General features: G+C 40.8%; 1 protein-coding gene across 4 annotated transcripts; it reads right to left on the reverse strand.

Annotated features, from left to right (window-relative positions):
• Positions 1–137: 137 nt before the first annotated feature.
• dcaf11 (DDB1 and CUL4 associated factor 11) lies at positions 138–18,768 on the reverse strand. Of its 4 annotated transcripts, none has more exons than XM_012959325.2 (15): positions 18,751–18,768; positions 12,561–12,724; positions 11,047–11,174; positions 10,542–10,660; positions 9,310–9,365; positions 9,136–9,236; positions 8,608–8,754; positions 7,252–7,306; positions 7,050–7,118; positions 5,316–5,373; positions 4,686–4,871; positions 4,451–4,604; positions 3,529–3,681; positions 3,330–3,436; positions 138–786 (listed from the first exon to the last, which is right to left on the reverse strand). In XM_012959325.2, exons 2-15 carry the CDS (start codon positions 12,713–12,715, stop codon positions 700–702), a joined length of 1,575 nt encoding a protein of 524 aa, XP_012814779.1. In that variant the 5' UTR covers positions 12,716–12,724; positions 18,751–18,768; the 3' UTR covers positions 138–699. The 4 variants fall into 4 exon arrangements, with proteins under 4 accessions (XP_012814779.1, XP_012814783.1, XP_012814785.1 ...); XM_012959329.3 differs by lacking the exon at positions 18,751–18,768 and adding an exon at positions 12,896–12,914; XM_012959331.3 differs by lacking the exon at positions 18,751–18,768 and having other exon boundaries at positions 12,584–12,790.
• Between the last annotated feature and the right edge of the window lie 3,521 nt (positions 18,769–22,289).

Genomic DNA, 22,289 nt, shown 5'->3' on the forward strand with positions numbered 1-22,289 from the left:
ATAATTTTGGCTCACAATATACTTAACTATAAAGTATGATCTAAAAGACAAAAGCTAATAAACCACAAGATGACAAGTGCTATATGCTCAGGACAAATCATTTTTCTGGAAGAGATATCACAGGAAAAAAGCAAGGCTGAATGTTTGAGAAAGGTTTATTACAGAAGCCTATAAGCAATCAGAAACACAGTAACCCCGCCCCCATATTATATATCACTAATTATTAACATCCCCCATGTCTTTCCTCTTCTTAACATGTAACAGCCCTGCATTCATCTGTTAGCACATCAAAATATCTTTTTATCAGTCATTCACCCCATGCTGTTTTACAAACACAAAGTGCATGTAAACACATGCCGCACAGAAGTCATGCCAAGTAATTGCACGTCTTAAAATGTACATATCTAACATTCTTCTCCACTAAAATTAAACATATATTTAAAGTGAATTCTGAAATTAGCACTCTGAGATTTGCATATGTTGTGGCAAAACAGGCAGAATTGAAATGGTGTCCACTACTTTCCTTGGTTCAATTATGAGTGTATATATAAGAAATTTGTTCACACAGAGATATTTAGCACCTCACATTTTTTTCCCTACACACTGTATCCAGTCCTCTCTCTTCTAGTGCACACAAATACATCACTGTCATGACACACTTGTGTAGCTAGTATTGTGGGCTACCACGAGTATAAGCTATCAGCAAGATTCCAATGGCGGGGTACGCAGATCTTCTGGGTAAAACTCAGCCTGGCGATGTTCCCAGACACGGAGGTTTCCGTCCCACTAAATATTATGACAGAGAAGAAAACAAAATTAGAGGAAATATCAAGAGGTGATTGAATTGATAACACAAATTAAAGGACAAGGAAAGGCAAAGTCACGTGGGGGTGCCAAAATGTTAGGCACCCCCAAGTGACTTTAATCGCCTACCTTTTACCCCGGGTTGGTGCCCCTGTTAGTAGAAAACAGCACCAGCCCGGGGTACCTGCAGTGCTTCCTCCTTCCTTTCTGAAAATGCCAGTGGTCGGCGCATGCGCAGTAGAGTCAAAAGCATACTTTTCTATTAAAGTTCAGCTTTTCACTCTACTGCGCATGCGCGCGCAGGGAACCCGGAAGGAGGAAGCGATCGCTGCTACCCCAGGCTGGTGCCATTTTCTCCGTACAGGGGCACCAGCCCGGGGTACGGGGTAAGTGATTAAAGTCACTTGGGGGTGCCTAACATTTTGGCACCCCCAAGTGACTTTGCCTTTCTTTCTCCTTTAAGATCTAGGAGAAATGAATAGGAAGTGCACGACTGGGGCAGGATATGATGGCATAAGAGTGTAGTGGATATCAAGGTTATAATATGGGTGGGGGAGAGGGGAATGGTTGGAAGGGCAAAAGGGTAGAATAGAGGAGCAGACACAAAATGTTTAAATACAGTATGTGCCCTGTGAAAATTAAGATCGCAAAGTATAAGAGGTATATACAGTATGAGATCTGTTATCTAAAGTGCTTGTAACCTGGTGGAATTTTTGCCTCCAATAAGGATGAATTATATCTTATATGGGATAAAGAACAAGGTACTGTATATACTTGAGTATAAGACTAGTTTATCAGCACCCAAAATGTGCTGAAAAAGTCACCCTCTGCTTATACCCAAATCAGGTGCCATGGGTCCCTCCAGATTAGCACCCTCTGTTCTTTGTGTGCAAATTAGGCCACCCGCAACCAGACCCTCCAGTGCCTAGTGTTTTTGTTGACCCTCCACTTACAGAGCTAGTTTACTGTTTATCTTTGGAATAAATATTTAAAAACATATAAGCCACTCATGCCTCAATTAATGTAATTTTATTGGTATTTATTTTGATTATTGAAACTTAGCAGTAGCTGCTGCATTTCCCACCTTAGGCTTATAATAGAGTCAATAAGTTTTTCCAGTTTTCTTAGGTAAAATTAGGTACCTTGGCTTATATTCGGGTCGTCTTATACTCGAGTATATACGTATGTATGGCATCCGTTATCTGGAAACCCGTTTTCCAGAAAGTTCCAAATTACAATAGACCCCATTTTAATCAAATAATTCAGATTTTTAAAATTGTTTTCCTTTTCTCTGTAATAATAAAACAGTACCTTGTATTTGATACCAACTAAGCTATAATTAATTCTTATTGGATGCAAAACAATCCTATTGAGTTTACCTAATGTTTTATTGATTTTTTAGTAGACTAAAATATAGAGATCCAAATTACAGAAAAACCCCTTATCCGGAATACCCTTGGTCCCGGGCATTCAGGATAATGAGTCCTATACCTGTACTGTATTATTACAGAGAAAAAGGAAATCATTTTTTAAAAATTAGAATTATTTCATTAAAACAAAGTCAACGGGAGATGCCCTTCAGTAATTTGGAACTTTCTGGATAATGGGTTTCTGGATAACAGATTCCATACCTGTATATATAACAGTAACAACAATAAATGTGATTAAACTCAAATTGGTGGTAAGTTCTTAGTAGGATTCTAAAATGCAGCATACATTTTGAGGCAGTGTCCTACAGTGTGGAACATTCTGAAATGCAGGTATCTTGAAGGTTGTGGGTAGGCTTTTCAAGTGACAGTATGGCTGTGGGTCAAGTTGCAACATAAGTTTATTATACTACTTCATGGCATCATCTAACAAACCAATTTTTCCCCACAGAGACAGATAGCGAGAGGTGAGCCTGAAGTCTTGGCATACCAGAGAAAGTGTTGACTTAAAGTGTCCTCCCTGAAAACCTGCATCTGCCCTGACCATTTGCTGCAGGTATTTATAGAATACTAGTTGGGGCAATTTGTCTTCTGTTTAAAGCTTTGAAAGTTCAAGAAGCTCAAATGTCTTCCACTCTATATTAGACTTAAAGAAGCGCAAAATGGTGAAGCTTCCAAGGTTTATAACCAGCAAAAAAAATGTAGTCCAATTCCAGGCAAACCAACTGTCTGTGGTTAAAATGGGATGTAATACTTAGATTTGCACAGTGGTAATACCATATTTGGATTTCTTCTGAAGTCACTAGCAAGTTCTGGTGTACTAGAGATTTAGATTCCAGTTTAGGGGCACTGATTGTAATGTGCAAGAGTCGGGACTTGCATCTGTATCCGTAAGTCATTGGGTATAACCCCAGGTTTCACATCAAGTTTATAACATAGTCAGCATTAAACTATTAACAATTAAGGGCAGTGTTCTTAACAATCAGGCAGATAGTATACAGGATTAATCAGAGGAAGTCTCTCTTTTGCTATACATCTAAGCTTTAATAAACCTAATGTAAAGTTTATATCTCCCATTATCTTCCCTATGTTACTCACAGAGCTGCTGACAAGCTTGTTCTCACATGGATGCCAGCTAACATCTCTCACGCATGCTTTGTGATTTGTCAGTTTCTTCACTATCTGACCCGTTAACAAATCATAAACTGAGAAAGAGAAAAAAAAAAAACACATTTCAAGTTGCATCATACATAAAACAGTTGCAAATCATGTGCATTATTTAAATCCTTGCACTCACCTACAACTCGACCTGTGGAACAGCCACTGTACACAAACTGCTGGCCAGTGGTGTATGCAGGAGAGAAGCGACAACGAATCAGTGTATGTAGGACACCATGCCCCCGGTATGTCATTAGGGAAGTGTCTCCTGGCAAACGTTTCTTCCTGAGAGCTAGAAAAAAACATACCTCAAAAAGTTATGTAACAGAAAACCAGAATTGAGCAATATTTTCTACTGAGGGGACTCTATGGGAAAATACCCCACACTAATGCCCTGTGGCTGCTAATACACTGCACGTAACTGGAGGGCAACTGTGTTTAGATTCCAGCACAACTGCTACAGGCAAACTGCTACAGGCCACCTTTACTCTGGCTTTGTAAAGCAAAGGAAGGAATTCATTAAAAAGAAATAACATTTGTAGGATGTGCTGCCTGTATCTGGTGGCATAAAAAATAGTATCAGTTTAAGGGCAGTGGCACATAGGGAGATTAGCCGCTCACGATAAATCTTCACTATTGCGGGCAACTAATCTTCCTGACATACCATCCCACCGACAAGAATGTAAATTGCGGGTGGGATGGTATACGCATTACTTCGGTCGCCCAAAGTTGCCTAGCAAGGAAGTTGTGTGTACCATTCAACCGGCGATATACATTGTCGCTGGTGGGATGGCATGTCGGGGAGATTAGTCACCCACAACTGTGAAGATTTATCGTGGGCGACTAATCTCCCCATGTGCCACTGCCCTAATACACAGAGTAGGGCTTCTTAATGGGCCAATAACAATATATAAAAAAACCCTAAAGCCCTTGTCAAACAGAGACAACAGAGAAACACCCACTGCACCCTGTGCCTTCTGTTATTGGCAAGTGCATGTCAGTAGCATCTGTAGTATACATATCTTTAATATCCAAGCATCTTGGTTAGAACAAGTTTTCACCTCTCTTGGGAACCTGCTGCCAGCGGTAGTCCCAGTTCTGCTGAGTAACTGCCCTTCGTGAGGCCTCAAGTCCTTCTGGCCCTGAAAATCTCCTGATATCCCAAAGCTTTATACTCTGATCTTTTGAGTTGGATAGTAAGTAACGAGCATCCCCCTGAAGAAAAACAGTGGTTTATTACAAAACAAAATGTATGATGTGTGGAAAAAAGGCTATGACAGCCAGAATAGAGCTTACCTTGCTATGTATGAAAGTGATGCCATCTTGATGTCCAGCTAATATCCCCACTGGTTTGGGATCATCTTCTCGCATGGTTCGGCGGTCCCACACTTTACATAACGCATCATCGCCCCCTGAGTAGACTATATGGCAACTGTCATCAGCAAAGGAGACAGCATTCACATCGTCCTCATGGGAAACAATCTAAACAGATTGAAGAGTGAGACATGGAAGATTTTAAATTAAGAGAGCTTGAGTCAGCATAGATGAAAAAACAGAAAAGGTAATAAGAGTAACAATATATAGAGGTTATTGAGTGGCTGTATGCATAAAGGTAAAATAAACACAATAAAAGGATACGACGAGTGGCATATCATCACTAACCCGCTATACTAATGGATACGTTTCAGAGTGGGCCCTTTATAGTTTATGGTCTTTATATTTTACGTTACAACAGCCAAACCTTTTCAGCCACTGTATTCTAATGACTTAGACCTGATATAGATAATATATAAAAAGTCATAAGAGAAAAGAGAGGAGGAACAGAGAGACTGGATGGTCATGATGGAAGCATGAAACTAAAATAAATAAATAAATGGAAGCATTAGGAAGAGGGCTCAAATAGATAAAACCCCCAAAAAACTATACCTTGAGCGTTCGAACATTCTGCTCACGGTCGTACACATAAACACATCTATCATTGGCCCTGTGAAAACAGTTAAAGAAGCTTGTACATGATAGATCACTATGCCAAGTCTGTTATAAGGTACCACCCGAAACACAGAATGCACATTAAGCTGGCCATACATATGACATTTCTGAAGCAACAGGGAGATTTGGTTGCAGGACAGAATTTAGCAGATTGCATGACATGTGGCTGCTGATGGAATAACTGCACCTGTAATGACCCTTGTCTTAAATTATTTAGGATTCTCTTAAACATTTTGATTCCCTTTTTTTAAAGCTTTTTTTCTTTTTAATCACCTGTACCAAAAGTGGGGATAAGGTATTTAAAGGTTACATGCACTCAGCACAAGTAATTTGTCCTGTTAATGTATAGTTGCCACCCTTTTAGCAGTGCATCTAATGACAACTTCCCATACACCAAAAGGGAAAATGAGCACTATATACTGAAATGCTGTTACATCTCTAACAAATACAACACTCAACCCCACATATCAAGCAACGCATTTATACATGTATATCCAGATATGCTTTTTTAAAAATAATATATCTTCAACTGGAACAGGCTCTGCCAAGTTCCAAAATGTCTATGGAAGCTACAAAAACTAATAGTGATGAGCATGAGAGATTTTTGGGCAAGCATTTGTACACAAGCATGACTCCACCATGTGTAATGCCAAGCAGCAGCTGAGATAGAATAAAATGGTGCCTTCCTTAAATTCTGGAGAAGTGGAAATGTGTTTTCTGGAGCGAGGCTTAACCTTTACCATCTGGTTGACTGATAGCTGGGTCTGGCAGATGTCAAGAGAATGCTACCTGCCAGAATGTGTAATGCCAACTGTGTTTAAGCAGAAAATACCTTGACAAGTCTGTGCTTCCTACTTTGTGGCAATAGTCTGGGAAGGCCCTTTTGGCCCTGTTTCAACACAATAATGTCCCCATGCAAAAAGTGAGGTCTGTACAGCGGTGGTTGGTTTGCTGTAATGGGGATGTTGGACATCATCACAGAGTATCTACTGCAAAGACTTTTTATTTCAATTACACATTCATTAAGTAATGCATTCATTTATAAGCTGGTTTCATGACGTAACTACCAACAATTTCAATTACACACTCCCAATTACATTATATTGTATATGATTGCTCATTTTTATCTAGATGCTAATCAAAATTATTTTACCCACAATGCACCCATAAGTCCTGCATCAATGCATCCACAGCAATTTGCATATGATGCAGTAATATAAAAAAAACTAATTAGAATCTGTGTTTTTAAATGACATTGTATACTTCTTGTAGCACCATCAACAACAGCCTTGAGGTCCCCAAACACAGGCCGATTATAGCTTCCGATATCAGTCCCTTGGCCTGGCCGACCGATATCTGGCCCAGGGCCAAACGATCGAATTCGCCTACATGCCTTCCCAATATCGCCCACCCGTAGGTGGGGTTATCGGGTGAAGATCCGCTCGCTTGGCGATGCCAGCTTTAGTGTCCAAGTAGCAAGCGAACTCTACAATTACTGGCAGGTAAAGGCTGCTGGTTTACAAGTCTTTTGCATCCATCTATGCAGTTCATTAGAGTAGGCTGAGCAGGTACACTGGTACCCTTGTGAGAAAAGCTGCACACAATTTTGTGTATAAATAAAGCCCAAAGGCAATATCACTAGTCAACCAAGCAATTGTCGTATATACTTACCCTCCCAGAATTTCTCGTCCATCAGAAGATACAGTGAGAGAAAAAACAGCAAAACGACGCTCTGAGGGGCTATAAAAAGAATTTAGTGGCAAGGATGAAAAGAAAAAAAAAGCAGACACAGAATGGCACAAAACTGAAACTGAAGTGGGTTAAGATAACAAAATATAAAACTACTAGTGGACATTTTTCTCACACAAAGTACCTCAGATCCAGGGCAGTGTGCGATTCAGTATCTCCATATATATTACAGATATGAACTGAAATCAAAGGAAAAAAATCAGAATAATATTAGTGTTACTGTTAAACTTCTACAATATAATTATATATTTGATGCATAAATGAAAATAATATTTAGTTTTCAATATTGAATAATGAATTCCAGCTAGGATTGAAATCTCTGAATCTGAATATCATAGTTTTATAGTGCATCCTACAGCACACTAGGTGGTACACAAACTTTGCACAAAACATATTTATTACACATAACATGAGAACGTTCTAAAAAACACATGTAAAGTATTGCTTTCCAGAAGTCAAAGCTTGCTTTGGATTGAATGCATGGGATCCCTTATCCGGAAACCCGTTATCCAGAAAGCTCATCTCCCATTTTACGGAAAGCCCATCTCCCATTTTAATCAAATAATTCAGAATTTTAAAAATGATTTTCTTTTTCTCTCTAATAATAAAACGGTTCCTTGTAATTGATCCCAACTAAGATTTGAATAATCCTTTTTGGATACAAAACAGTCCTGTTGGGTTTAATTAATGTTTTATTGATTTTTTAGTAGACTTAAGGTACGGAGATCCAAATTACAGAAAGAATCCTTATCCTGCATACCCTTGGGTCCCGAGCATTCTAGATAACGGGTCCTATACCTGTATAACCAATATAAGTGATGGACTGTCTACACCATATTAAGATTGCCCCGCTGAGCTGACATTTTCTCTTAAATAGAATCAATTGTAGCATACATGCATTCCCGTTATTATTTTTACAACCCAATTTCCAAATAAGTTGGAACACTGTTTAAATTGTAAATAAAAAGACAATGGGATGGTTTGCAAATCGCATTCTGTTTTTATTTATATTTTACACAGCATCCCAACTTTATAAAAATGGGGTTGTATTATTACCAATAAACCACCAACATTTCACACAGAGCTGTACAATAAATAGGTGCATACATTAAACAACCAGAATACATACAAAAACACAAAAAGAGGTAAAGAGGGCGCTGTCCAAAATACTTACTTTCACACTGCATGTTAATTGTATGATTGGTAGTTGTACCCAAACACAAGTTTTAGCATTCTTATTTAAAGTGGATAAATATCCATATAACAATGTAAAATTGCTCATAGTGCTCTTCTAAGGGCAAAGGCACACAGAACATATGCTCTGCTTCTCTCAGCACTGTGTTTTTTCCATCCGGGTGAGAGAAGCGGATCTGCTTCCCTACACTGCTCTGTGTGCCTGCACTGAAAACGACTGTGAAACCCATTGCAGCCACTGGTGTTTTTCCGCAGTGAAACCTTTTCAATCATCACTAATACTCACTGTAGTCTGACCAGCTGGAGTACAGAAAATGTCCTCCATCCGGGGTAAATGCCACATCCAAGACACTCCAGCCAACATCCCGAGCCTTAACAGTGCGAAATTTCTTAAAGGCACCATTTCTACAATCATATAAGCGGATGTTTTGATCTAGGAGAAGAAATCTAGAGGTTACCAGGCAGTATAGATACATTTTAATTTATAAGAGCTTAAAATAATGAAGAATAAAGGGACCATAGAACTATGGGACATGGCATTCCTGTAATTAAGAGCTTTTAAAGTTTACAGATAAGAGATCCCATACCAGTAGTCTAAAAAGCAGAGATGACAGGGGGTTGGAAAGCCAAATAAAAAAAACAAAAAAACACCCCAATATAAAACAAATGATTAGGAGAAACAAATTGGGGTTGTAAATATAAAGTAAATGAAAGAAGATGTATTCAAGAGTATTGGGATATTAGTAAATATGATAAGATATACAAATGGTAAGAATATGCTGCAGCACCTGTAGAGGACAAAGTTGCAACCTACCCTGACATGCTGACATAAAGACAGATCCATTGGGGGAATACACCCCACAGAAAGCCTTCTGGGAGTATGAGTCTGTGGCACATACATGATTCGGGAGGAAACTAAAAGAAGACAGAAAGACAGTTATCATGACAAATAATCACCCATCAAACACACAAGCCCCTTGATACTCACTGAGATGTTACACGACAACGCTCTCCCATAGTAAATCCACATCCTGCCCGCTCTCTCTGCATACATAAGAAACAATGACAATGGGGGGAAAATTTACTAGCATTGAAAATCTATAGGTTTAAAGGTCCTGTCCTTTCCCAGACTTTTTTGACAGTCCAACTGCTTTATTTTCACGTACCGGGCAATTCTATCACAGAATAAAAATACACCAAAACAGTATGGATAACTTACACAACTTATGGATGTGCTAAATAATGCAAAATTGCTCCCCTTAGGTGACCATTCACATAGTACTTGCACAGTGATGCACAGTGCGAAGTTTACGCCTTTGCTTGTACACCACAAAGGAGCCAAATTAGCCTTCTGTCTTTAGGTGACCCTGATTTCAGCCGCAAAATGGCCTGTTGTTAAAAAGAAGTAAACATTTTTTTCTATCTTTAAAATTACTCTATACAACCCCACAGAATACCATACCTTAGTCCCTGCATTCAGTCTGATCTGGTTTCTGATTTATAAGTTGAAATCTTCAGCTTCTTTCCTCTTCTTCTTGGTAAAGTGTGAAGCTCTCCTCATCTCTTCGACTACAGGGTAGCTTTCTGGGAATGCATAGAGAAGCAGGAGCCAGTGTGCAGCAGCAGCAGATTTCTTCTGTGCCTATACATAACTGTCTGACTTACTGTGCATTTCCAGAATGCTTCTTCTCTGTCAGGCATGCAAAGAAGGCTCTCCTCTTTGACTACCCTATAGTCGAATAGATGAGCAGAGCTGAACAGAAAGAGGGGGCAGGCCTTCACACTGTACCAGGAAGTGACTAAGATATGTTATTCTGGGGGTTGTTTAGAGTAATTTATTTTAAAGATAGAAAAAAAAGGTTTACTCCTTCTTTAAGGGGCACCCAAGGAGACATTCTTCCCACCTACATACTCCCTCTTATATTGCGGGTGCAAGCTTTGATTACCAGCATATAACAGGTGCAAATTTTTTCACCCCCTTATTGAATGTGCAAAAGTTTGAACATGATAGCAGTGGGTGCAGATAAGCCATGGTAAAGATGCAGAACAGGCAGTTACATTGCACTTTGCGCCTACTGGACTCAAGGTTTATAGGCTATGCCCAAAATACTGTATATCTCATATGAAAAATGTATAATATAACCCATATGTGTAACATGGTTTTGATGCAATATGTTGTAAAAGCATACTTCCGACATCCAGTAAGTAGGCCAGTCATACCTCCAATAGGAGACGTGTGATGTTATGTTGTCTTTGTGTGCTTTGTCTTCCTGTGGCCAAAAGTGTCTGTGTCCTGATCTGATTTTGATCCAGCGATGTGGTGTCTGGGGCTGAATCAACTTCAAGAAAAGGAAAGTTGAATGAGATTTAGGCATATAAACTAAAGAAAAAAGCACACCAAAAGAGAATATGGCACAGAAAATTCTGTAGAATGAAGAAAAAATGCTGTTGATCTTGCCATTTAATTTACACTCAGAAGACCAAGCTTAAAATTAATGAATTTCACATATTAGCTAGCGACATGATAGATTTTCTAAGAAATATGCATGCCTGGCTTAGAGTTGTAAGAATCTTATAATATGAAATCAAGGTGACGTCTTTTTGAGCAATAGTTAACTAAAGTCAAACTTATTATAACTAACAGCTAAAAGTGAATCACACTCCGCATGGGTGTGTGGCAAAGGTGGATTACCAATAATGTAAGTGTGAAGACAAGACGACTCACCAGGAGGAATGTAGCGGTCTCCTAAGCAGCCCTCCCAGGCACTGTCGTTATCATCATCTGAGTCCGACAAAGATTGCACCAGGTGTAAGCTAGCAGGACCCCCTCCCTGCACTAATCGCACTTGTCCCCTAAGATGGAAAAGGACACCAACTCTCAGGACAGACATACCTCACACACAAGGGATGGGAAAGAACTAGGGTTCAGTGGGGAAGCAAGTTTGAGGGCAGTGGTTTACAAGCTCTGGGTATGTTTACATGCAGTATTGACATGTGGGTAGTAGAGGTAGTGTGCACAATAGCTCAAAGTTTTGCAAATCTGCTCAAGAATAATTTAGGAGAAATCTTGAAGGGCTGCAAGTAGGTAATTAAAATGAAGAATTCTCTAGGGCAGAGGTTGATGACCAGAATTGTTTGAACCCAGAAAGTAAGAATATGCTCATGTGGGCCATCTATAATTTTCGGCAGGCTCTCAGATATAAATAAACCTCTGATAGAAATTATAACTGATAGAATAGACTGTGATATACTGTAAAAGACTGCAGTGTTTACAGTATGTGCTGTACAGGCACATAAAGAACTTTATATTTGACCCTTCAGCACAGAGTAGCTGCTGGCTGCCCTATGTGCATATGTAAGAACTTTATGGTGCTAGTACTTGACTTGACGTTACAAGTAAAAGGGCTGTAGCATTATCACAGTAAGAAGAATGAGGTGAGAGGCCACTGCACTGGGCAAAAAAAACAAAAAACCCCAATGTTTCATGACTTAGTGGTGTCTCCATTTTCACTCATCCCCATGTAACTCAGTATTGGTGGCTTCGTATTGATTGAAAATGCTAAAATAACTCTGCACTGATTTGCTCCTTGCTCCTTGATTATTTTTTCAATTTAACAAAACATAAGCAACACATTTGAACCCAACTGCTGGATGTATAAAGTATCATGCCATGACACTGGCAACTACCTACAAATGATCTAAAATAATGTAACAGAGACACTATTTAACCCTTTCTGTTGCACAGGTTTTTGATCTAACCGTGTTGCATGTTGCCAGTAAACACCTTGCACCCTTCAAATAGAAACAACAAAAATGTAGAATCTTTGGGGCCAGCATGATGGAACTTTCGTGACGAAGCAGTAGATTCTATGATGATTCTATGATGGGTGACAGGTAAAGGATTAAAACAACTTTAAGGTTAAAAACAACTTTTCTGGTAATGACCATGCTACATATTCCACCTCTCTGCAGTATAATTCTATTCTGCTTTACAGTATGATGCCTAGTCTATATGACCACCTAGTGGCTATTATACAATACTGCTGAGCTAAAAGATTCCAGAAGTATTTAATTTATTGTCTGTCTCATTATCTATTAAAGCCCTTACCTGTCTATAAAAGAACCCTAAAACTGAACACTGAGCAATGTGCGCCATAAGTAAGATCCTACCTTCGCTTCAGTGTTTGCTAAGAATATAGTTGGACAAGTTTATGGAGGACATGTCAGGGGTCTTGTTACCTGCGCAGAAGATACGCCAGTACCTGCGCCAGGTCAACGTTCTCCTCATCATCATCATTCTGAAGACCACGTGACTCTAGGTTGTTTTGGGAGTCTTCTGGAGAATCTCCCGGAGTTTCCCCACCTCCTGCACTGCTACTACTTCGTGTTCCCATACTCCATCACTGCAATATACAGTAAACAAAATATCAGTAAAAAAAACACACGGACAAGAACATTGTTAATGCGCATGCCCAGGCTGCAACGTCATCGAACGCGTTTAAATCCCCGCCCACATGCGATCCTGCAGGCCCAGCTGTGCCCAAAGCCCAGTTTCCAAAGCCATTTCTGTGTGCCTTTGTTTGGATTTTCTTCCAACCTCCAAGAAAAGCCCTAAGAGAAATAAAATCTACAATTCCAGATACACAGAATGAGGTAGCCAGTACGGAAAAAAAACATTCAAATGTGGGAACTTTATTAGTAAGGGATGCGTTGGCAAGGTGACGTGCCTGCAGGGCAGAAGCCCCGCCCCTTCCAAACTCAGCTTGGGTTGCAGTGCTGTAGAGCTCTGCTGTGTTCGCACAGTGCTAGGGAATAGACAATTTACAGCTAAATAGTCAACGCCGTCCGGTACTCGTAACAATTGCTATTGTGGTGAGGGGCAGCTAAGGGCTGAACCCAGGGCGGTATGTTGTTATGGAGCCGATGCATACATTTCTTCTCTTTGCTCCTAGACTTCTTCCAGATGACAGTTCCCTGCAGGGCCGCTGCTGGCCAAATGGGTGCCCTAAGCAGAAATGTACTTTTGTGCCCCCTCCCCCAAATATTACAGAAGTAAAAAAAAAATAATAAAAAAAACCACCTACTATAGGGGCCCCACACACAGTGCCCCCAATATCCCCCATAGACAATGCCCCCATAGTAAGTGCCCCCAATAGCCCCCATAGACAATGCCCCTATAGTATGTGCCCCCAATAGCCCCCACAGTAAGTGCCCCCAATTGCCCCCATAGATTGATTGAACTATCCGGGACAGCAGGATGCGCTATAAAAACCGGACAGTGTTGGGGGGTATGTTATATAAAAATGATTTTTTTGAGCAGCTGGGATGGTGCCCCCCTGGGAGTTGGTGCCCTATGCAGACTGCATACTCTGCTTATAGGGAGCAGCAGCCCTGGTTCCCTGACTGGCGTTTGCAAATCTGTAAGGCAAAGACCATAGGAATGGCGACAAAATAAAATAAAGTTTATCGTTGACTGTATGCATCTGCTTTTTGTAATGTACCCCTGTGGGCTGGGCTAATGGGTGTGAGACTGACAGGATATTCAAACACACCGTGAATACCTTTGTGGTAAAAGTGTGCATGGGCAAAACTCTTTCAGTTATGTAAAAGTTGAGAAGTAGGCACATCACTGGAACACAGTCTCTTTATAACTCTGCAAAAGAACAGGCCTTGAATGTGAAGAAGGATACAGTACAACACAGGCTTCCAGATAGATTCACAAGAATTCAGCTGTTGGCCTGTCGTGATGTAGGTATTTACTATGTAATAAAAGTAGTATCGAAAGGTGATGGAAGAGTTAAACTATTAGGTTAAGGTCCCCATACACAGGCTACCGCCAAGCCAGCAGATCTTCTCCCCAACTACGGGTGGGCGATATCGGGAGAATCCAGGATAATTAGATTGTTTGGCCCTGGGGCATAGGAAAAGTTGGTCCGGGGACCGCATCAACGAGCCGATGTGGTCCCCGATCCGACTAGATATTCTAAACTGCCCAATCGAGATCTGGCTGATTTCATACCAGATATCGGTCGGGCAGGCCCGTCGGTAGTGTCCATACACAGGCCGAATCGGTCTAAGGGACCGATATTGGCAGCTAGAATCGGCCTCTATATGGGGACCTTTAGACTGTCAGGGTTGGGGTTGTTTTCTCTGGAAAAAAAAAGGCCCTTGCGAGGGGACATGATTACTCTGTACAAGTACATTACAGGGGATCATATGCAGCTAGGGGTTGTTTTTTTTCCCACAATATGACCAGCGCACCAGAGATTAGAGGAATGGAGCTTCCATTTGAAGCAGCGTAGGTGGTTTTTCACGGTGAGGGCAGTGAGGTTGGGGAATGCCCTTCCTAGAGATGTTGTAATGGCAGGTTCTGTTAATGCCTTTAAGTGGGGCCTGGATGAGTTTTTGAACAAGCACAGTATCCAAGGCTATTGTGATACTAATATGTACAGTTAGTATTGCTGTTGGTATATATGGTTTATGTATGTGAGTGTATAGATAGGTAAGTATAGGTTGTGTGTGCTGGGTTCACTTGGAATAGTTGAACTTAATGGACTCTGGTCTTCTTTCAACCCTTAGTAACTTTAAATGGGCAATCATAGTTATCAGTTTTAACTAATAAGTGAATGCACTAGGGCCACACGCAGCAGCTGTCATGACTAATGCTGTGTTAGTCATAAAATTGAGTTCTGGCCCCAACATTATAATACAAAGAACAGTGAGAGACGGTTGGTACTTACACTCCAGGCATATTACATAAAATGAGAGATGGTAGATACAGTTCCACCAGGCAAGTGATTACTAACACTCCAAGCAGATTTTATAACATGACACCAGTGGGAACAAACAGCCCAGACAAATAATTACAGTGAGAGGAAGGTATATGTATGATGGAGTGAAAATTTTATGTATAATAAATAGAATAAATGCTGGCGTGTATATAGTTACATAGTTAAGTTGGGTTGAAAAAAGACTGAAGTCCATCAAGTTCAACCCTTCCAAGTAAACCCAGCGCACATATAAACCTATACACTTCCATGCATAAACTATATATACTGTACCAACATTATTACTAATTGATGTGAAATACCCTATGACACTTCCATGTATAATGCCGCCCTGGTCACCTGGCGGGGTGTCACCTTATAATCCAAGTTCAAGATATGTAGGAACAGGGCACAATCACTTCTGATGCTTAACGAATTGTATTCAGCCACAGACGTGACTTGTGACATGTAGTTTTAGGGGAACACACCCTCCCTTAATCCCTTCTAACAGGAGGGTATCCTCACCCAAAATGTTGACTGCACTTTACCAATCATATTTGTGGCTGAATATAACTGGTGAATCACCAGAACTGAGTGTGTTCTGTTCCTATCTACAGTTCCTTGAAGTAGGGACAATGCAGTTACAGTTTAATGCAAAATACCTCCAAAACATATGATATTGTAAATGGGGGGCAAATGACATGACAAAATGCTTGGCAGTGTAAATGTAGTGCCAGCTCTTGGCATGGGTAGTGATTCCAGGCTTGAGAGGGCTAGGAGAAGGGATATTTTTTTACATATATTCTTTTAGATTTTTGAAGTGGCTTTTGCCTAGCTTTGGGCTGGTTTTATGACAGACTGTTTTTGAAAATTAGACCTGGCAAGTGGTAACCTTGGGCACTAGTAACTAGCAGCAAACCTGGTGTAAAGCAACAAGAATTTCCTACCACTGTATTCACACACAACCCAGATCTGCTTTCTGATAGTCGGAAACAGGGTGGGCTGTAATAATGGTGATTCAAGCAGCCTTCATTGCCTTGATGATGCCCAATCTTTCCTATTATAATCTGCAACTTTTTGTCGGTTATCACACATTATTTATAAGTTCAAGTAAACCTCCTCCTGTCAACACAATTAGCCATCCCTTCAAAAGAATCTTCTTAATCCCCGCCTCATAACCAGTGCTTGAAATGGGGTAAAAATAGTAGAGTGATGGTATGTACGCTATATGTGGCAAAAAAAAGGAAAAAAGCCATGCCCACCAACTCTTTCTTTTAATGCCTGCCAATATGCATAGCAGTTTATAAATCAGGGTGACCAGACTTCAAAATTAAGCAACACATCTGTTACAGGGTAGCACTGGTTGCATTTAGATTCAACTGCAATCACAGCTCAACCCTGCTGGTTTGGATTTTCTAGAATGTACCTGCATTTTCAAGTGATCTGGTCACCCTATTATAAATGCAGTGCCACCTTCATGTTTAATGCCTGCCAACAGGGCCGGATTTGTTTGCCGGGTGCCCCGAGGCCGCCCCCTCTCTGACGCGCCCCCCCTGCGCATGCGCGAATGGCGAACCTCCCCGCGCATGCGCGGGCCTTTTCAATCACATACGGAGCAGTGGGGGAGAGGTCCCCATTGCTCCGTATGCGCGAAAAACTTTAATATTTTGGTGCGGCGGGGCGGCATGCCGCCCCCCAATTTTTGCCGCCCTAGGCCCGGGCCTTTGTGGCCTTTCCACAAATCCGAGCCTGCCTGCCAATACACACACATCTAGTGCCAGCTGTGAACAGCAGCTGTGGGACCTTGGGCTAGGAGTCTGATTTGGAATAGAACAAAACCAGATGCACACACTTGGGGAAGGGGCAGTGAGTATTCTGCAGGCTGTGGCTTACTGTGTCAGGAGTCTGAACGATTGATCCATCACTGCTTCCTCTTTTCCAGCCCCAGTTACAGCACTGACAACATGGGGATATTAAATCATCCTCAGCCACTGCAGTAACTGCTGCAATGAAAGTATGCTGCTTCCAACAGAAAGTGATAGTGCAGGGCTGTAGCAGAAAATCTGCAGAAACCTTTAAAATTGGCTTTTTCACTTTTTGTTACCGAAGGCCAATTTACAGCTTGCATGAACTACAGGAGGCAGATTTTTTTCAGTGCTTGGGCTGCTGGCCAATGTGATATAGTGTGAGCTGCTGCTGGTTGTCGCCCAGGCTGCAGTGGGAATGACATGGGAGGTAGCGCATGCACCCGGAGAGAGCGCTGTGAAAGGGAGTCGGGCCACACACAATAGCTCCAGAATGCACAGTCTGCCATGCAGGGTGCAATTTGGTGTAACAAAAATAGTGGCGGGATAGCATTCCGCCCCAATTCAACCATTGCTCATAACTGTACATGCGCAGGATTACATTAGCCAATTAGCAGCTCAAATCTTAAGCAGAAGAACTGTGATAAACAAAAAGGTGGGGTAATAGGTGACCAATCAATGCTAGGATTTCCTATTCCATCCGCTGGCAGACTAATGCCGGGCCTGTCACTGGGTGAGATTTAAATGAATGTGAATGTATATGCATATACCTGTGTCGCTGAATATTGCGAAAGGGAAAGTATATTTGTGTGCATGAAAGCGCTCCTTGCTGGGGTATTGTTAAATATTAACAGATAACCACATTCCATTGCTGTAAAATTAATGCGATCAGAGTCTGTTGTAAAGGTTGCTGCCAGCTGTCATTTATGATTCAGGTTTTTTTTGTGTGAGTCAGCAAGTTTGTATTTTTATTTTATAACAAAAAGTACAGCGCTGCGGAATATGTTGGCGCTTTATAAATAAATGTTAATAATAATAATACCTCTGCAGCTATATGCGTTAAGGCTTGCCGAAAATACTGCCATACGCCTCCTACCTGTGCCTGCACCCGAATGAATGGAATACGCTTGGGTGCAGGCACATGTAGCTGAAATACACATAAAAACGAGAGACTTTGCATTCTCTTGCATTTTTATGTGGATATCGGCTACATGTACCTGCAAAGAGCGTATTCCATTCCTTCAGGTGCAGGCACGGGTAGGAGGCCTACGGCGTTATTTTCGTGTTGCGTTTTTCAGCTTGCCGAAAATATATGCCATACGCCTGGTCTGACATTAGCCTAAGGAGCAACAACGCTTTGACTTGCAACTTAAGAACAGTTAAGAGGATACCCAGATGAGTAGCTCAAATTGGAAACAGACTTATTTACAAATAAAAACAAGTGTGCCTTATTTGGAATAATAATGATTCAATATCTTTTTATGAATTGAGATATTTTTTAGTTGGTAAAATAGTCATGTAATCTGTTATTTCCTTTGATTTCTCATGTGTCTGCTGACATTATAAAAAGCTGCCATCCAGAGGAGCTGCTGCCATGAGGCGAGTTTAGATACTCTCGTCAGGCGTCAGAGCCCCTGAATTTACCAAGGCTGGCAAAAAAATACTTTTACATGCCAAATGAAAAAGCACAGTTTCCCTTGAAGTTGGTGGGGACTGCAAGTGGTTCATTTTTACGCTAACAGTGAATCCACTAAGTCTCACTTTCTCAAACAAAACATTCACCCTCCACCTATGAAGTGAAGTAAGTAACATAATCTATTACACAGCATTGTCACAAGTTTCAGCAAATGCACTTGCCTTGTACTAAGAACTGCCAGCTCCAAGTCTATCTCTTCTGTGTATGTGAAGTCCCAGCTGATAAAAATTATCTAACTCTCCCTGCCGGAGCCCAGGGGGGGGGGAGAGGGCAGGCCCGCCATAGCATAACCAAAGTACAGCAGGGCAAGAAACAAAACAAAGGCTTTTAAGTTGCAGTGCAGGAGTACTTTACTTTGTGCCATAGTCCTCTTCAGGTCCCCATGATGGCATTCTTGAGCACTAAATTGACCACACCTATAATGAGTTGAGGCTTATCTGACTATAGAGCGTGTAGGTAAAGTCTTAATGCATACAGTTTAATACCATTTCAAACTCATTCTGTATGTAACGGACACTAAGTACATGCTGTAAACTCCCAGTTAGGTTCTGCCTGTAGTTGTGTGTGTTTTTACTGATATATTGTTTATTGTGTATTGCAGTCTGCAGAATAAGTATGATGATGAGGAGAATGTTGACCTGGCAAAGGCACTGGCGCATCTTCTGCGCAGGTAAGACCCCTGGCATGTCCAGAACTTTCATGATGGAGCATCAGAGTCTATGGTGGGTGACACCCAGAGCGTTTTAATAACTTTAGGGTAAAAAACAGCTTTTCTAATATGGTAATAACCACACTATATGTTCCACCCATCTGCAGTATAATTTTCTATTCTGCTTACAGTAGGATTCCTAGTCTAGATGACCACCTAGTGGCCATTATGCAATACTGCTAAATTAAAATATTCCACAATAGTATATTTTATTGTCTACCTCTTTATCCATTCAAACCCTTAACTATCTTTAGAAAACCTTAAAACTGTCACACAGAGCAGTGTGTGACATAAGAGAGATCCTATTGTGCCTTCTGCATTTGCTAAACATGCAGTTGAACAAGTATATGCAGAAGGACAAGTCAGGGGTATTGTTACCAGTGCAGAAGATACACCAGTATCTGTGCTAGGTCAATTTTCTTCTCCTCCTCCTCATCATTTTGAAGACCACATGACCTAGGGTTTTGGAAGACTTCTGGAGAATCTCCTAGGGTTTCCCTACTTTCTGGACTGCTACAACTGCCTGCTCCCATACTCCATTGCTGTAATATACAGTAAACAATATATAAATAGAAACACACACAACTACAGGTAAAAGAGGAGCTAAATAATCAAATGTATCTTAATAAAGTCTGGGGAAATATTGCTGTTTGTATTTAAGTTTATATGTATATAAGTTTATATGTCAAAGTCTGATTAATATGGGTTAACATTACAAATCTTATCTGTGCTTCACAGTATATATAACTAAAGTAGCATGGTGGCAAGCAGATTGACTATGTGGGGAGTATTGGTGAGTGGGTTGGCTATGCAGGGGGTGGGGGGCATGTGAGCAGGTGCCCTTACTTTGGCAATCCCTCTGGCCTGGCTCTGCTTTTAAAGTGGTCCAAACTCTAAAAATTGTCTCCTATTCAAAGTGAATGGAACACACCTATTTCTGTCTGAATGTGGTTTGTCCACCTCTCACAGATGTACCAAATGCTTACTATTATCTACGATTTCCCTTAACCTCTGAGACAAATATATCTGAAATAGTTTATTTATTATTTGCTATGTAAGCCCTAGAACTCTACAAGGCAACCTTCACCATGACACTTATCAGACATTAATCAGAAGGCCATCAAATAAAACCATATATTAGGCTATGAGGCACATGTTTGCATAGCAGAAAACACAGGTCTGAACTTGGATTTAAAATAGGCCTTGGCATTTCAAGTACACAGAGGCACAAACAGAACCCCACCAGCCAACTAAATAATGTCTAACACAAATAGATGAAGAACCCCTCACAGAAGTGCATGAATGAATATTTTCAAACCTAAACATTTTAGGGTGAAAAAAGCACCTGCACTTTTGCACAGTGTCCCTGGAAGTGAGTGGGAACAGCAACAGGGAATTGGGAGGTTCATTTTAACACCAGCAGCGAATCCAAGTCTCAAGTATGGCCCATCTTTAGCCTCAAGAAAAAAGGGGCACACTCCTCTAAAAACAGATCCTAGGTTCAAAAATTCAAATCATAGTGGCTACTGTGCATCAGCCATCTCTGGTTTCTTCCCTGGTTTATGTGTGGGCACTTATTAAGGGGTGAGTCTGTGCAGAGCAATACTTTTTGCTTTTTTAAATCCATCTTTAGCCTCCCAAAACAAAAAAGTCACCCTCCGCCTATGTACTTACTGTTTACATCACGCCCATCTTCAACTACTGCTTCCCAAAGCAAACAGGTGACAGGCCAGTCAATGGTCTGCCAAGTATAGGAAATCCCCTCATTGATTGGCCACTTCTTATCCCTGCTTCTTGTTTATCACATTTCTTATGTTCAAGGTTGGAACTACTAAACTGTTTGAGAAGAAGTACTTATATAATCCTGTTTATGTACAGTTACAAGGCAGGAACTAAGCAATGGCAAATGGTGTCTGGCAGGAGTAAGGTGACAGAAAAGAAGTGACAGATTATGATAGGTAAGATTTTGCATCATTGGGGCAACCATTGAAGGCTACTTGAATCACCATCATTACAGCTAGCCCAGTTTTTTTTTTGGCAGCTATCGGGTTTCTAGGGTCTTATTTACCCAAGCAACCAGGAAACAGTTTAAAAGAGAGATGGGAATATGAATAGGAGAGGGCCTGCATAGAATGGTAAGTAATAAAAAGTAACAACAATAATAAAATTGTAGCCCCACAGAGCAATAGTTTTTGACTGCTGGGTTCAGTGACCCCCCAATAATTCAAAAACTATAAAAAACAAATAATGAAGAGAAATTGCAAAGTTGCTAGGAGTAGGGCATTCTATAACTTTCTAAAAGTTAACTTAAAGGTGAACCACCCCTTTAATGTGGGAACAGTGCAGTTACAATTTAATGCAGAAGACCTTCAAAACATATGATAGAGAGCAAATATCATTTATAATGACCCCAAAATGGCAGTGTAAATGTGGTGCCAGCTTCATGAATAATGATGTGATGATTGCAGTGCCAAACTTGCAGTTTTAATTCCTTATATCATATATGTCAAACACAAGGCCCGGGGGCCAAATCCGGCCCACTTGGCTGTTTTATGTGGCCCATGGTGAGTGTTTCTGACCATCCAGCCTGATCAATTTCCATTTTCCTCACATAGTAACTAAGACTAAGGGGTATATTTATCATGCTGTGTGGAGTGAAGCATTACCAGTAATGTTGCCCAAGGCAACCAATCAGTAATCAGATTTCAACAGTAGTAAAGCATCTATTGGCTGCTATGAGCAACATCATCAGTAATGGCTTACTCCACTTTTTACACATTGTGATAAATATACCCCTTAGTATCTTACTAAGTACATTAATAAAAAATTTGGCCCGCGACTTAGCCTGTGTTTGAGATTTCGGCCCCCTTATGTGATTGAGTTTGACACCCCTGCCTTATATGTACTGTATATACTTCAAAGCATAGGAGGTAGGATAAGCACTGCCAATTTCATGAATACCCTAAAAACAAATGTAGGTTAAAGACATTA

The sequence above is a fragment of the Xenopus tropicalis genome, chromosome 1 (assembly GCF_000004195.4).
Source record: "Xenopus tropicalis strain Nigerian chromosome 1, UCB_Xtro_10.0, whole genome shotgun sequence".
NCBI classification, from domain to species: Eukaryota; Metazoa; Chordata; class Amphibia; order Anura; family Pipidae; genus Xenopus; species Xenopus tropicalis.

Excerpts from the sequence above, each read along its gene's own strand:
- dcaf11 (XM_012959325.2), bottom strand. The coding sequence starts at position 12,715 with ATGGGAACACGAAGTAGTAGCAGTGCAGGAGGTGGGGAAACTCCGGGA. Across the intron at positions 10,661-11,046 it reads AGACCGCTACATTCCTCCTG|TTGATTCAGCCCCAGACACC; the intron begins GTGAGTCGTCTT and ends CTTTTCTTGAAG. Across the intron at positions 787-3,329 it reads ACAAGCTTGTCAGCAGCTCT|TGGGACGGAAACCTCCGTGT; the intron begins GTGAGTAACATA and ends CATAATATTTAG.